We start from the raw sequence: 12450 nt of genomic DNA, 5'->3' as shown, positions 1-12450 counted from the left end.
CCTTTGTCAAACGTCTTCGTTACATTCAGCAAAAATTTTCAGATAGTTAACTATCATCCCTAATACATAATACTTTTACATTTTCCCTTTAATCCCAAAAGGGTTTTTCATTCCTTCTCACTGCGATCTGACCCGGGCAATACAGCATGAGGATGCTATGTGCTCATCGGTCATTAAAAATTATTATCAAATAAAATTATTCTTAATCGTAAGTAAGATGGAAAAAGAAAACGCGTAACTGAGCAACAAACCTGTAGTGTAATATCAATGCTAGGCGCGCTACATTAACTTTTATAGTTGCAATCTCAAATGTAGTCCACACACTACACTCATTCCAGCTTGTTGAATTTAGTCATGATAAGCTTGATTCAAGTTCCTTTGTTCCCTTTATAAAACTAAAAACATACATACAAGTTTTAATTGGCCAATTCAATTAAGGCGATTTAAAATTTTCAAGTGCGCAAATTGGTGCCGCGTACATCAGTGTTCATTTCTTTTTTTAGATCAGACAACGTGAGGGGCTCCTTTTCGTGAGTCTTTTTTTATATTTTTTCCTTTACTTTTCATATTTTGTTCTTTTTTATTTCTTATTTACTTTATTTAATGATGGTCAATTTAAGTAAATTAGTCCCTTCGATTCTCGGCCTATATATAATTAATTCCGTAACTGATTCTTGGCTGTTACCTGGCGCCTTGGCACAAGATGATGGCTCAGGTAGAGTAAATCTTGGATCTGTTTTTTAACCGAAATTTTATTAATAAAAACTAAAAATAGGCGATGACTCTGGTAGTGGATCAACCGACGATACAGGAGACGAAACTGATGATGGCAGTGATGCTGGCAGCACTGAAGATTCCGGTAATAATAATGACTCTGGAGACTCTGAGGATAGTGGCGATGGTGAATAGAAGATATATCCATCTATAGTCCACAACTAACTTAATGTATAGACTCTACCACAACAGATGATAGTGGAGATAGTACAACAGCTGACCAAGGCACAACTACCACTACAGCACCAGCTGATGTCACTACAACCACAACCGTTGATAGTATTACGACAACAACAACAACAACAACAATAGATAGTCCTAGTAGTACAATCGACTCTTCAATTCCAACATCAACAGTCACTGACAGTAGCTTGAGCCCAACAAGTGATATAGCAACATCTACACAAATGCTTACTTCGAGCACACTACCTTCAGCCACTGCAAGTACTTCTCCTTCTATAGCACCTTCTTCTTCCAGCAGTACTAACACTGGTGCAATCGTTGGCGGCGTCATTGGTGGTGTTGCTGGTCTGGCTATCATTGGAGCAGCAGTCTTTTTACTTGTGCGTCGACGAAAGAAGGCTCCTACTGACCAAGAAGTATTCCGCCCTGATGATGTCGATGATGATTATAATCCTACTGGTACGTATTCATCACAGCCTTTATATCGTAACTCTGATTCAAGTTCTGCTCCAATGACAGAACAAGCGCCCGCACCACCTCGACACAGCTTTTATGATCCCAAGAATAAACCCGTTTCCTATTAGTCATAAGTAATGTCAGAATACAAAAGACCTCCTTGGGTCCCTTACATTTTCATTACTTCTATTAATAGATAATTCATCTCTTTTTTGTTCCCATCCTACATTTCCTTAGCATTGTTCCCCCCCCCTTTTTTTTTGTTGTTGTATAATTATTCTTTCTCTTTAAAAAAGTTTGGTGTTGATTTACTTAGAATAAAATACATTACTTATTTGCCAATACTTTGCGTAGGGATAGGAACAACAAAGATTTGTAATACACTTGTTCTTGTTGGGAAATGATTTCTATATCAAAGGATAAAGATACGCAACGTGCTTAAATCAAGTAAACTCCCGCTGTACTGACAAGCAGTAAGATCAATGTTAAAAATGGGGGTATTAAACATTGGCAAGGAGTAGTAGACTACTGTAAACTGTATTGATTCAGATAAAAGATATATTCTTTTATTTTAGCTTTCTAGAAAATGACATCCGTATCCGTATCCATCGTGGCAAGTTCTCCTGTTTCATGTGCTGCTTGAAGTATTGGTACTTTTTTAAAGAAAAGAACAGAAATTAGAACAGTTGAAAATGAAAAAAAAAGTATATGATTACCTTCTCCTTTTTCAAGTTCGATATCAGTTGCCTTTTGTGCTCGAAGTGCATCATCAACAGCAGCACGCTCCTTTTTCTTTCCTTGAACCTTCTTCAATCTGATATTCATTGTCAATAATAGTGCTTAAGAGAAAGTGTATATCTGTACCTAAAGAATTCTTCTCTGTCTTGCTCGTCCAATTCGGAAATGATATATTTAATGGTATTTTCATAACGAGGAATAATAACGTGTTCAATCGCGTTCACACGGCGATTGGTAGCTTTGATAACTTCGTCCAAGATAACAAATGCTGTCTATAGACAAGGAAATTAAAGATGGACTATTTGTAAAAGCTTTGGGTCTTACCTGCAAACTAGCAAGTTCTACCAATGTTTCAACTGCCTTTGTATATACTTCCTTTGCCTTCTGAATCTGTTGACCACCACGTCCAAGACCAGTAAATTCAAAGGCTATGAAAAAAGAAAATGAAAAAAGAAGACTCTTCATATAAGTGTGAACCATTTACCATTGCCTCCTTCAGTGTACATTTCAAAAGCAGGGAGCATGACACCTGATACATTTTCTTGTTTGGCGCGTACACGTAACTGAGCAGACTTGGAAGATTCTTGAATTTGATAACTATTGAAAACACTTAGAACTACTGATTATCGAGTTGTTTAGAAAAACTTGAATGAACCTAATGTCGCCAGTAATATACTGAACTTCAGCAAGAGAAAAGGAAGCAAGTTGCATCACTTGACCCATTTTACGTTTAAGCTAAGAGCATATCGGTTATTAATAAAGCGTCTGGGAAAAGCTAGAATGAACACATTACCTCGTCAATCTTTACTGTTATTCCTCTGAAACGCTTGGTCAAGGCTTCGGATTTACGCTTCAGAAGAGAGTGACCAGTTTGTGCGCCTTTCAACTTAAGCTTCATGTTTGTCAAGGCCCTAATTTGCATAAGTTAGAGTTTCTTCATCCTTTCCTTTTTAAACGTACATTCGTGTAGGGAAAATGTTGATTTTTTGGTTGTTTCCAGACATGTTTTTCTTTCTTTATTTAAATACTAAAAGAGGTCCTTAAGTTACTGTCAGCGAGATAGAAAAGTGTCGAGTTTAAAAAGAGAAGCGAAATAAAAACAAGTGCGTAAATAAGGATGAAACAGTGTCATCCTTAAAATCCGTTTTATTCGCTCGTCAAGCAAAAAAAGCCGTATGCGAATCTCCGCCAAAATAATTTGATCACTACAGTAGCAAGTCTATACTGGAAAGTATAACAAGTCAAACGAATGATTTACTCTTCGTAAGAGCTTACTACTAGGGCAGTAATTGACCTCATAGAGACAGATAAAGCCATATTCATCGTATATGGCTTCCAACAACTATATATATACTTTTAATAAACACATGCTCTTTATCTGGATTTTGCAGAGCTTAGTTTGCTTGATATCTCTATGAATTCTTTCCTTCCGGAGGAAGCTTCTTCACTAAGCTGGATTTTGCGAGATAGGCGGAATACTGATCAGAAATGAATAAAAAGAGGTCTTGCTTGATGAAATAAGAGAAAAGAAAGGGGCTCCCCAAACTGTGCACACCTTGCTACAGCCCCCAAATGATAAGCAATTTTGTTTTCATAAACACAGAACGCTTCATTTTTACAAGAGTTAAGCTATGATGCTCGATGCCTTGAGTATTATTAATTTTGAACTACAACGTGTGCTTTTTTGAATGAAGAGAAGAGTTGTCATTAAACAGTAAAGATTGTAGTGTACAGAATTCTCTAATTTGAACTTGGCATCACTTAAAAGCTAAAGTGCTATATTTATTACTCTTCCTTTTCTATGCAAATACTCAGGGGTAAATAAATTTGGGTACAAAATATTATTACTGCTTTTCATAAATAGAAGTTTTAAAATGAACTATATGATCTTTGAATTTTAATAAAGCCATTTATTTATTTGTCTGTGCTTCTTTGCTTTAAAATGCTTGTGATGTCTATATCGCTAATGTTTATTTTTACATTGACAAAGTTTAAAAAAAAAGACTTGTTACAACCCGGTACAATCCTCGGCCACTGTTATCTCTCTGTCATTTTTTAGGCACAAAAGCACGGGTTTTTATTAAAATGATCTATTTAAATTCTGAAAAAGATGGCACCAGGGGGTAGATCTGTTCTCAATAGCTCCGCTACTGAAACCAAATATAGTAAAGAAGTCAATTAATGAAGGGACAATACATGTGTTTTATTTACAATCAAATCGTTCTATGACATGAATACAAGTAACAAACAGCTGACTAAAGCAAACATCATCGTAGATTGTTGGTATCTAGATTGTCCATCGTTACTGGTTGGAGCTGAGAAAGAAAAGGAAGAGCCTTGGACATTTCCAGCAACTCCCATGGCAGCCGCGATACCAACTTGGTTATTACCCATATCAAAGACTAAATACGCACTTCGGAGTATGGAATCACCAACGAGATACATATTGTTGCCTACAGTGCTACCTGTTGGAGCAATACCAAAAAGACAAGACTTGGAAGTTGCGGCTGTTTCACCATCCAACGGAATGACAAGCTGAGAAGCAGGGACGGATAAGCTGACAGAGTTCTTTTTACCGTCAGACATGATCAATTCTAATTGGGTATTGGACGTCGCGGCTTCACAGTTAACAAGATAGGTTCCAGAACTGGCATCGGTTGTGAAACCATCTGCACCTGCCATAGCAGTGATGACTTGCTCAGCCATAGGTGACGGTAAATAGGTTAATGTAGTGCCTGTATCAAGAATGAAGGCACTGGTGGCATTAAAGCTGAGGCTGACGGCTGCATTACTACTGTTGGTTGTGGCTGTTGTATTGACTATGCCGGTATCACTGCTGCTCGTGCTGTTAGTGTAAGTGACAGCAACACCATGTGCGTTCACCATCCAATAATAGTTACCACCCGTATTGAGCGTAGCACGTTTTTTGCTTGCTTTGGCTACCGAGCTTAAAGGAACCACAGGAAGATACGTCAGGTTGCCTTTAAATTTTGTTTGATCAGTGCCGCCAAAAATAACTTCGCCTACCCAACCGTCTGTGTTGGCATTATTGAGATAGATGGAAAAAATAGGGTCACTGATGACATTTTGAGCAGCGAGGTTGAATACAAATGGGTTATATGGGCCTTGACCTTTGCTTGAGGCTGCTGTCAGGCGAGGGTAACCAAGGCCGAGGATGCCGTTGGCCTTTGGGGTATCATCTCGTTTTGAAAGAGCATTTTTTGAAGAAACAGTGATCGTGCTGGGATTCGTCAAAATCTGCTTGGTATCAGATGCTAAACCAAACTGTTGATTCTGTATGGTTGCGCCGGCAACTGTAATTGTGTCTGTTGCATAGGTTCCATTAACGTTGCCAATACCATACGTTAATGTAAACGGCTGATTTAACGATTTATAAGTACTAGAAGCTGATGGATCAAACAAATTGTTGGGACAGTCAACTGCTGGACAAGTATTTCCAGGAACCCACAGGTCAGCACTAAGTATATATAAAAAAAGAAAGAAAGTTAGCAAATTTTCTTGGCAACATTTTGATACTATTTATAATAGTATTACCTTCCAGTATCCAAGGTAACAGTAAAATTTTGCCCTGGAGTACCAATGCTGACGTTGATCAAATACTGAGAGCCCAAATCATTGAATAGAGTGGACATGTAACTATCGCGCTTTCCATATTTTTTTAGTTGAGAAGAAATGATGGGGTCAGATTGAGAGCGACGTTGGATAGGCACTCTTAGAATGCGCTTTTCTGTAGGCGAAGATGAAACAGTAGCTGCATAGAACGAAAATAAGGTGATGACTGCTGCACAGCTTATATGCATTAAAAATTATTTACACACAACAATGATGGATAGAGAAATATAAAAAAAAGGGGAGGGGGTATTTATAGGTTGATTGTCGGAACTTGCTTGGTTAATTAAGTTATTATCCATGAGTGACATTATCACTTTACGAGCGGATTTCATAATAATCAAAATACGCAATTGTTATTCACTGCCACAGATACACAATGAATCCTTCCATTTTCGGGCAAGTGCCATAATTTTTGTAAAAGTTACATTTTTAAAAATAGCATAGTACGCAGCCTGATATATTTGGAAAATGCTTAAAAAGCAAACTATAGAAGCAAAAGAGCTCCAAGTTATAATGCTGAGCAGATTCCTCTCTATGGAGAATATGTTCAACTAGGCTTGTTTCGAGTTATATAAGTTCTGTTGCTATGATAACAGCTATTGCCTCATGTTTTCAAAAAGATCTTTTGATACAATCAATACAACTTTCATTGTCAAGTAAAATACAAGATATAGAGAAAGAGAGAGAGAGAGCGTGGGTATATTTGGAAAACCAAGAAACCCTTATTGTTTTTCATTTGATTAAGATAAATCATGGCAGCATAATGCTTTAAAAACGCGCTAGAAGCAAGCTAACGGATACATTGCAGATTAGAGTAGTTTTCATGCCTGTGTTAGTCATTGCAGGCTACTGTTTACATCAAGGCTTGGAAAGTTTCCGTTGGAAAAATTGATGCCAAGTAGAAATATCTATTTTTAAATAATAAATACTGATGAGCTTTACATTGACCTCATCAACAGGCCCATGTCTGTCCGTAAAGTGTTTTATGGTTGTTCATAAACGTCTCTGTGGAAAATTCCTTATATGGTATAAGATGCACTTCCAAATTTGTTTAGCTGCGCAGATCTCATAAATACAAGTTCCGTACAATAGCAGCGAAAATCCCATTTCCTTTTATAAGACGAGAGCACATGTAACACTTTAAATTATAAATATCTTGTATCAACGCCATTTAAGCTGAAGAAAGCAGGTAATCATTATGCAATGAGTTTTTTTTTGGTTCATTGTTTATGTTTGTAAGACTATCTTAGACTAAAAAAGCATTGTTACAAAAAACATCATAATAAAAATAGATCTATCATATGACTTGGCAGTAGCATCATTACTGCTAAAAGTAGGCGGGTGATATTCGTTCACTGCAATATTATCGACTACTTGTATTTCTAAGCACGTCATGAATTACACACACGTTTCAAACAATATCTTAATGTAGAACCCAACCAGAAAAGCCGGGAATTCTTTGGTCATGGGGGTTAAACGAAATAAGCATGTCTTGGCGGTTCTGATGTTTCTTACGGTAAAACCATTTATATTCAGTTGACGCCTGAATAACAAGTAGTCTCTCCGATGAAAGGTTTGGGGTATCTAGAAAATTAAAAATCAAATACACTGTGTTAGAAACCAGTTGCACTTCATCTGATGGGTTTGGATCGCCACCGTTATTCAAGCTTAACTATTTATGGTATGGCTGACGCTTACATGTCTTATTTAACTAATGTCAATCTCTGAATAGGAAGTGATCACCTTAATTTAACTCATCTTCTGGCGCAATTTTTACACAGTTCAAGTAGTCAAAGTGGACCTGCCTCGGCACGGGCCCAAAATTTGAAGCTGTTGAGATCATTATTTTTTGAACGGAATTTTGGTAAGACTTTTCCGAAGTTGTATTTACCCCTACTGGATAGCATGTAGAAAAGACAGTTGACTTACAAACCGAGTGATCTCACCTGCCAATCATCATTTCTCCCGTATAGCCGTAGTCATCTTGTTGGCTAATGTAAATAAAGAGAATGTCTGCTCAGCAACTGGATTTGCGCTTAGCAATATTTAGGATAAATGATTCGCCTTGAAACTACTTGTCATGAGGCGCTGAAAAGTCAATTCTCAAGTAACATCTAGCCTTTGTGGAAAAATGTTAACTCCTTTTATCAGACACTCTCTTGCATTAAACAATGATACACAACATACGATGTTCCCTTAAAAGGATACGTCATTATAAGCAATTGCAATAGGAATTATTATTAATATAAAAATATATAAAAAGTCATAAACAATGGTTAAAGGAAAGGTCAGAAAGAATATGGTATACTGATCGTTACCAAATATGGTAACCATAACAACCTCTAGATGCTTTTAATCATGCTGCATTACTTCACGGGCCACTGAAGTGTCAATTAAAAAGGAAAGCACGATGCATCAAACCTTGGCGCAAGCAATTTTCTTGAGTGGAGAGGGCAATTAGTCTATCCACACCACGCACAACTTCGGAGGGCACAAACGGAGTAATCTGAAAAACCAATAACCAATGGGAGCACCATATACCCAGCAATGCACTAGCAATGGTCGCATGGGAATCCGTAAGAGAAACGAAAGAGGTAGTATGAGGAAACGACAACCTGTACAAAGCGGTCCGAATAGCATCTTCGGAAAATATTACTGAGACGAAATAGGACTGCCAAACTTCGCACCAGACATGCAGTTTCTTGGGACACTGGAAGAGGAAGTGATCCAACGATTCTGCAGGGTGACTAGCAAGCTAGTAATCATATTTGAGGGGCCAGGCAGTGTAAAAGGGACTGAATCGGAAGTCTGTCGTGGAGCAGAAGAGGTTCCCTAGGTAAGACATACCATGCGATAGCGGTTGGTAATGAGAGGGCGGTAGGCCCTTGATTTTTTGAAGGAAAGCGCTTAAAAAAAGGATTAGCGTTAACAGCATGGGATCTGTCAGGTACAAAAGAGTGTGAAAATACTGAGAGGGTAAATGAACTACGCTACATACCAGGACAGATTATGGAGAGTGAAAAAAAGTAAGTAAATAAAAAAATTAGCTTATTGATCTATGTTCTTTAATAAAAGGTATTATAGCCGACAGTTATAGGCCTATCTACGTTTCTTTTTCAGAGAGTAGCGGCGGGATGTTCAAATTCTGTAGTTTTGGATCAAACTGAAGGAATGTAGCCCCGAAAAGAAGTGTTGCGAGGCCAGATAAGTCTATGGCCATAGCACTTAAACTGTCACGAGCATGGGTGGCCATATCTGCGAGAACAGAAGTGCACTCCAGATTGATACATTGAAATGTGCCGCTCACAATTTTCAGCTTGACGTTTCCTGTAACGCGCAAAGGATGCTGGAGCTTCTTGAAGCAAAAAAGGCAAGTTTGTGAGGTGTTATGTTCGTTAGTAATACATACAGAAGTGTACAAGCTGTTCTTTCTTGACTTCCACTGATCTTCATATTTCAAATGCCCTTTGATTGTAGAATCAACACAGTAGCCTTTATCACCAATAAACATAATATGCTGTGAGTTATCAGAGCTTATAACGTATCGACGTTCATTGGAGCATAATTTATCAATATATCTTCGCCTTTGCAGATCACAGGTACACTCCTGTCTTACTCTTGTTTGTGAGTATTAGAAATTCCTCAGTTGCTCTCGATGCTTTACGGTTTGTTGATATCACTCTTCAAGTCTAGAAACTCTTTCGTCTTTTTTGATACTTTTCTACTGACTGCATTTTCAACGCTCGTTATCCTTGTACATTTGTTTTCTTCGCTCTTTGGAGTTGTAATCGAAGCTCCTGTGACCCACTGCCGTAATCTGTTTGCTATGACTTCACTTTAAAGGGCTTGCAAATTTCAAAAAAACGACTTCGAAGTGGAAGTGGGTATATAATAGATTAAGTCAAAAGCATATGAGAATAAGAAATGTATATTCTTACTCTTGTTGTATAAACCCAAATGAAATTTGAGCCTTGAAAGCGAAAAGGGAACCATTTCTATCATAGCTATGAGACTGCTATCTGCGCCAGGGGACTTGAGCTTACCAGAAATTAAGAAGTCTCTGTCAACTTTAAGTTTTTCGATTTCATCCATGATTTTGTAGTCGTCTCGAGTGATAGTACATTTATTCTGGTGTGTAATTTCATCACGAGTTGCTCGTACAACGCCACTGTATATGCTTTGCCTCGCACCCAACAGTTGCTGTTTAGTTTCTATAATCTTTAGATTAACCTCGTCTCGCGCTTTTTTGCATTGCTTATCATTCGGAAGGCTTCATAATTCTTCGCTTCCTCTGTGTATGTCAGCCTCCTAGACTTGCAGTCAATCCATTCGCTCTTCAAGTTGCACACATTGTTGTTAATCAAGAGACTCCGTCTTTGAGAGTTTAGCTGTAGCAACTGTCTCTTAAGTGCATCGATATTTGCTTGTAAAATAGTAATGTTACTTGATGGTTCATGTTCAATAAACTCATGCTTTCTTTTAAGATGCCTTTCTTGAAACGATATCGAAGAATCTACAGACGTCTGATTTTTCAAATATCTATTAACTCTGACCGTCTTGAGACTAGATTGTCGTATTTGACCATGTCTAATACTAATCTTTACGTGTGAGATTACATTTGACTTAATTACATGTACCTTAGTTAATACTCCGACCTCTTTTAAAACAACCTAATTTCTTTTTGCTATGAGCTCCTCTCTCACTTCTAATAAAAGGATAAAACAGAGACTCATCACTTCTTTGCTTTTATTCTACACATTACTGAGTACTAAAAACTAACAACAACAACAACCAATACCTCACAGATAATACAAGCATATTATGAGCAAATATTAAATTACATCTTGCATAAAGTGATATAACTTTGTCGATATCAAAAAAGAGCTAAAAGCTATGTCCTTGGACTCTGTGACAACTTGCCAACTCTTGATTTGTATGTCCTCAAAGTTAAGAATTTCCATTTCATCGTTTTTTGAACAGAACATGTCATATAAAGGCGGTGCATCGAGTTTGAAAGCGAGAAGTTTATGTAGAGTTGTTAATAGAACCAAATTGATCATGAAGTGTGTATATCCACAACGCCGAAAGTGATCATTAGCCATCATGAAAAATGGAAGTTGATGCATAATATGCTGTAGTTTGCCACCAGATGGCAGATATGGCGCTAGATAGTTGGTAATTAGTACATAAGCATGTGATTCGTCTGGCTTAATTTCTAATAGGGCATTCTTCATATGTATTTCGTTAATCTTATGACCAAACTGCTTGAAAATTACTTGTCGTATGATCGTTCTTAAGTGGCTCATTCTTCTTCTAGTAGCATCTTTACTAATTTCAATTGCTTCGTCTTCAAGCGCTGTTACCTCCTGAGACGCTATAGGATGTATATCAGCTGCAATATCTAGAGTAGCTAATTCATCGTCATTTGATATTGCTGGTAATTTAGTTCCAGGATTGACAGTGGTTCTCTATAAAATAGAAATTGAACTGTCGAAAAATTTATGAAAAGCATATCTACCACAAGCTTACCTCCTTATACAATAATTCGCTATATTTAGCAATGCGCATATCACTTTTTTGAACTTTGGACAGCCACTTGTTTAATTTGTTATTTTGTGCCTTTTGAAGATATTTTTCACGCTTTATATTTTCATTTCTAAATAGATTTTTTCTTCTATTATAAGGCAGTTTAAAGGATTCAGTGGGGCTTTCTGCGAGTTGTTTTTCTTTTTTCGGAATGAAGTCTTGAAAATAGGTTCTTTGCCAGAGCACTGATAAAGCATACTTCAGCATCATGATGTTGAACAGACGAGCCATATTCAATCTTGTCATACTGATTGGTTTTTCCAAAAGTAATAGTTACAACCAAAGCAATGCATTCTGATATTCCTTGATTTCCTAGTACAAGCGAGAACAGATCAGCAAACTGCATCCCAAACACTATTTGGCTACGACAAAGTATGGCATGACTGATCAAAAAGCAGAGCCCGTCTCTGCAGCCAAGAGAGTCATTCTCCTCAGTCAAGAAGTAGCCACTAGCTTTTTCCGTTTCTTGCTTGGTGTAGCCATCATTCAACGTATTTTTTCCTTAGTCTTCAAAATTTTGCCTCTTACTCTTCACCTTTCCTTTTTCAAGACTATCCAGAAAAGTCCTAACGAGGGATTCTCTTGCAGGGCCATAAAGGTTTAAGCCAAGTGCCTTTTATTGGCTGTACATGCCTGCAATAGCTTTGACATAGTCGAGGACTGACTCTCTGCCTAGAGCAATAGGACCCCATCTGTATTTCTTCTAAGCTTTCGACCTCGCTTCATGACATATTCTGCAAGGAAATAGATAAGCTTTTGGTCAGTGGCAATCTTTCCATCACCAAACCTTTGTTCAAGGCACCATTTCTATGCTTAAACAGCATAGTTAGATTTTCAAACCTTCTCTTTATTATTATTTTCTAGAATTACCTTCCACTCTTCTTGCTTGGTTGAATATGCCTTAATAGTGTTCACAGGTCGATGCGTCATATTTTGAGGAATGATCATTTGGTTACTATAATACATAGCTGAATTGTTGTCAATCATGCGCTGAACACCTTCATCATTGACAGTAAGACGATTATTCATTTAGTTATTCATGTTAAGCTAGAGTATCAATACATATTTGATGTTGAGCTA

General features: G+C 37.4%; 6 protein-coding genes across 6 annotated transcripts; 1 reads left to right on the top strand and 5 right to left on the bottom strand.

Moving 5' to 3' along the window:
- Positions 1 to 606: 606 nt before the first annotated feature.
- RHIMIDRAFT_248630 (uncharacterized protein) lies at positions 607 to 1541 on the top strand (the record flags this gene model as incomplete). The annotated part of the gene is made up of 3 exons (XM_023610545.1): positions 607 to 715; positions 776 to 901; positions 952 to 1541. 3 exons carry the CDS (start codon positions 607 to 609, stop codon positions 1539 to 1541), a joined length of 825 nt encoding a protein of 274 aa, XP_023469173.1.
- Positions 1542 to 1711: 170 nt separating this feature from the next.
- Positions 1712 to 3289, bottom strand: RHIMIDRAFT_89067 (H(+)-transporting V1 sector ATPase subunit D). Its single transcript, XM_023615835.1, has 8 exons — positions 3112 to 3289; positions 2945 to 3062; positions 2807 to 2886; positions 2636 to 2748; positions 2476 to 2579; positions 2278 to 2423; positions 2130 to 2227; positions 1712 to 2066 (listed from the first exon to the last, which is right to left on the bottom strand). The coding sequence occupies exons 1-8, from the start codon at positions 3153 to 3155 to the stop codon at positions 1993 to 1995; spliced, it is 777 nt and encodes a 258-aa protein (XP_023469172.1). The 5' UTR covers positions 3156 to 3289; the 3' UTR covers positions 1712 to 1992.
- Positions 3290 to 4001: 712 nt separating this feature from the next.
- RHIMIDRAFT_311495 (acid protease) lies at positions 4002 to 6061 on the bottom strand. The gene is made up of 2 exons (XM_023614735.1): positions 5707 to 6061; positions 4002 to 5629 (listed from the first exon to the last, which is right to left on the bottom strand). Exons 1-2 carry the CDS (start codon positions 5970 to 5972, stop codon positions 4375 to 4377), a joined length of 1521 nt encoding a protein of 506 aa, XP_023469171.1. The 5' UTR covers positions 5973 to 6061; the 3' UTR covers positions 4002 to 4374.
- Positions 6062 to 8887: 2826 nt separating this feature from the next.
- On the bottom strand, positions 8888 to 9400 carry RHIMIDRAFT_302859 (uncharacterized protein; the record flags this gene model as incomplete). The annotated part of the gene is made up of 1 exon (XM_023614400.1): positions 8888 to 9400. A coding segment is annotated over one exon (513 nt), but the record flags the coding sequence as incomplete, so codon positions are not given.
- Positions 9401 to 10565: 1165 nt separating this feature from the next.
- RHIMIDRAFT_272620 (uncharacterized protein) lies at positions 10566 to 11311 on the bottom strand. Its single transcript, XM_023612325.1, has one exon. It carries the CDS (start codon positions 11088 to 11090, stop codon positions 10617 to 10619), a length of 474 nt encoding a protein of 157 aa, XP_023469169.1. The 5' UTR covers positions 11091 to 11311; the 3' UTR covers positions 10566 to 10616.
- A 731-nt stretch (positions 11312 to 12042) lies between these two features.
- On the bottom strand, positions 12043 to 12399 carry RHIMIDRAFT_234808 (uncharacterized protein; the record flags this gene model as incomplete). Its single annotated transcript, XM_023608232.1, has 2 exons — positions 12043 to 12177; positions 12241 to 12399. 2 exons carry the CDS (start codon positions 12397 to 12399, stop codon positions 12043 to 12045), a joined length of 294 nt encoding a protein of 97 aa, XP_023469168.1.
- Positions 12400 to 12450: the final 51 nt, after the last annotated feature.

This window comes from Rhizopus microsporus, assembly GCF_002708625.1.
Source record: "Rhizopus microsporus ATCC 52813 unplaced genomic scaffold scaffold_3, whole genome shotgun sequence".
Taxonomy (NCBI): Eukaryota; Fungi; Mucoromycota; class Mucoromycetes; order Mucorales; family Rhizopodaceae; genus Rhizopus; species Rhizopus microsporus.
This window is presented reverse-complemented; position numbering and strand designations above follow the sequence as displayed.